Consider the following 1,955-nt stretch of genomic DNA (forward strand, 5'->3'; position numbering starts at 1 on the left):
CTCTGCTTTAGGAGAAGATTCTTTATCCAAGTCCAAACACCAGGACTGGCCCCTGCCTTCACTGTTCCCTTGCACTGCCTGGGGGTCAGGCTTGACTTCCACATGTCCTGCAGGTCAAGGTCCATCTCCTCACACAACATAGGCCAGCAGCAATCAGGGGTCCAGCAAAAAAGGTGAAGGAAGATCTCCTAAACATAGAAAAGGGAGAGGTGTTTAGTGGCAGGAAAGGGTCTATAAGAAAGAGCTTTGACTTTTCTGTGAGAAAAATCTCCCCAATTGTCGCTGTCTTTTCTCCTTCTGTAGGTCAAAACGTGCTGACACAGCAAATGTCCAACAGCAGCTCCATCAGGCACTTCCTCCTGCTGGCATTGGCAGACACGCGGCAGCTGCAGCTCCTGCACTTCTGCCTCTTGCTGGGCATCTCCCTGGCTGCCCTCCTGGCCAACGGCCTCATCATCAGCGCCGTAGCCTGCGGCCACCACCTGCACACGCCCATGTTCTTCTTCCTGCTTAACCTGGCCCTCACTGACCTGGGCTCCATCTGCACCACTGTCCCCAAAGCCATGCACAATTCCCTCTGGGACACCAGCACCATCTCCTACAAAGGATGTGCTGCTCAGCTCTTTTTCTTTCTCTTCTTCATCTCAGCAGAGTATTTCCTCCTGACCGTCATGTGCTACGACCGCTACGTGTCCATCTGCAAACCCCTGCACTACGGGACCCTCTTGGGCAGCAGAACTTGTGCCCACATGGCAGCAGCTGCCTGGGCCAGTGCCTTTCTCAATGCTCTGCTACTCACAACCAATACATTTTCCCTGCCCCTGTGCCATGGCAATGCCCTGGGGCAGTTCTTCTGTGAAATCCCCCAGATCCTCAAGCTCTCCTGCTCCCACTCAAACCTCAGGAAACTGGGGCTCATTGCAGTAAGTGCATGTTTGGTATTTGGTTTTTTTGTGTTCATTGTTTTCTCCTATGTGCAGATCTTCAGGGCTGTGCTGAGGATCCCCTCTGAGCAGGGACGGCACAAAGCGTTTTCCACCTGCCTCCCTCACCTGGTCGTGGTCTCGCTGTTTGTCAGCACCGGTACATTTTCCTACCTGAAACCTCCCTCCATGTCCTCCCCATCCATGGATCTTGCCCTGTCAGTTCTGTACTCAGTGGTGCCTCCAGCCCTGAACCCCCTCATCTACAGCCTGAGGAACCAGGAGCTCAAGGCTGCAGTGCGGACATTTATGACGGGAAAATTTCAGGAACATTAAACTGCTGTCTAATTTCTGCAAATCACTTGTAATAAAATAATCTTTGATACTTGTTGGTTTCATTTTGGAGGTTGTTTTCCTTTTTTTTGGTATTTTTATATTGTCCAAAAAAGAAAATGTGATTGTGCCATTTCTCACTTTGTTTCTCTCCACCTTCCCTGTGGCCCCAGACTGTGTCAATGATGGGCTGCACTCTCAGTGGCTTTAAAGGAACTAAAGGATGTCCCAACAGAGTTTTCTACAGAGATGCCCTTGTGTTGCCTTCTCTGGAGCTGCAGCAGCAATGTCTGTGTGCAGAGCTGGGGGCAGATCAGTGCTGGCCCAGCAGCGGTGCCCAGCAGCAGCAGCACTTGGTGTTGCCAGTGCTGCTGCCGTGGCCCTGCCCCGCTGTCCTGGTGGTCCTGGTGTTGCTGCAGGGCCTGAGTGCTCTCGGGGCCGGGCACAGCCCTGGGGGTGGCAGTGCCGGGGCTGCAGCAGGGACAGGCCATGGGCACTGCTGGGGCAGCGCTGACGCCTCAGGCCAGGCCCTGGGGGCTCCAGGCTCCTTGCCCAGGCTCTCTCAAGAACACACCCAGGCCAATGCTCAGCACAGAAAAGCCCTGTGAGCAGCCCCAGGCTGGCCGTGGGCAGGCTGGGGCAAACAGCATGGCTGGGGCTCTGCAAGGACCCTGGGGCAGACAGGAAGGTGCAGCAGAG

General features: G+C 54.6%; 1 protein-coding gene across 1 annotated transcript; it reads left to right on the top strand.

Moving 5' to 3' along the window:
* The first annotated feature begins 326 nt into the window (after positions 1 to 326).
* Positions 327 to 1,259, top strand: LOC135441955 (olfactory receptor 14A16-like). The gene has a single exon (XM_064701504.1). It carries the CDS (start codon positions 327 to 329, stop codon positions 1,257 to 1,259), a length of 933 nt encoding a protein of 310 aa, XP_064557574.1.
* The last annotated feature ends 696 nt before the right edge of the window (positions 1,260 to 1,955 follow it).

The sequence above is a fragment of the Zonotrichia leucophrys genome, unplaced genomic scaffold, assembly GCF_028769735.1.
Source record: "Zonotrichia leucophrys gambelii isolate GWCS_2022_RI unplaced genomic scaffold, RI_Zleu_2.0 Scaffold_747_24363, whole genome shotgun sequence".
In the NCBI taxonomy this organism is placed as follows: Eukaryota; Metazoa; Chordata; class Aves; order Passeriformes; family Passerellidae; genus Zonotrichia; species Zonotrichia leucophrys.

Bases quoted from the DNA above. Each gene is read 5' to 3' on its own strand.
- LOC135441955 (XM_064701504.1), top strand. From the start codon at position 327: ATGTCCAACAGCAGCTCCATCAGGCACTTCCTCCTGCTGGCATTGGCA.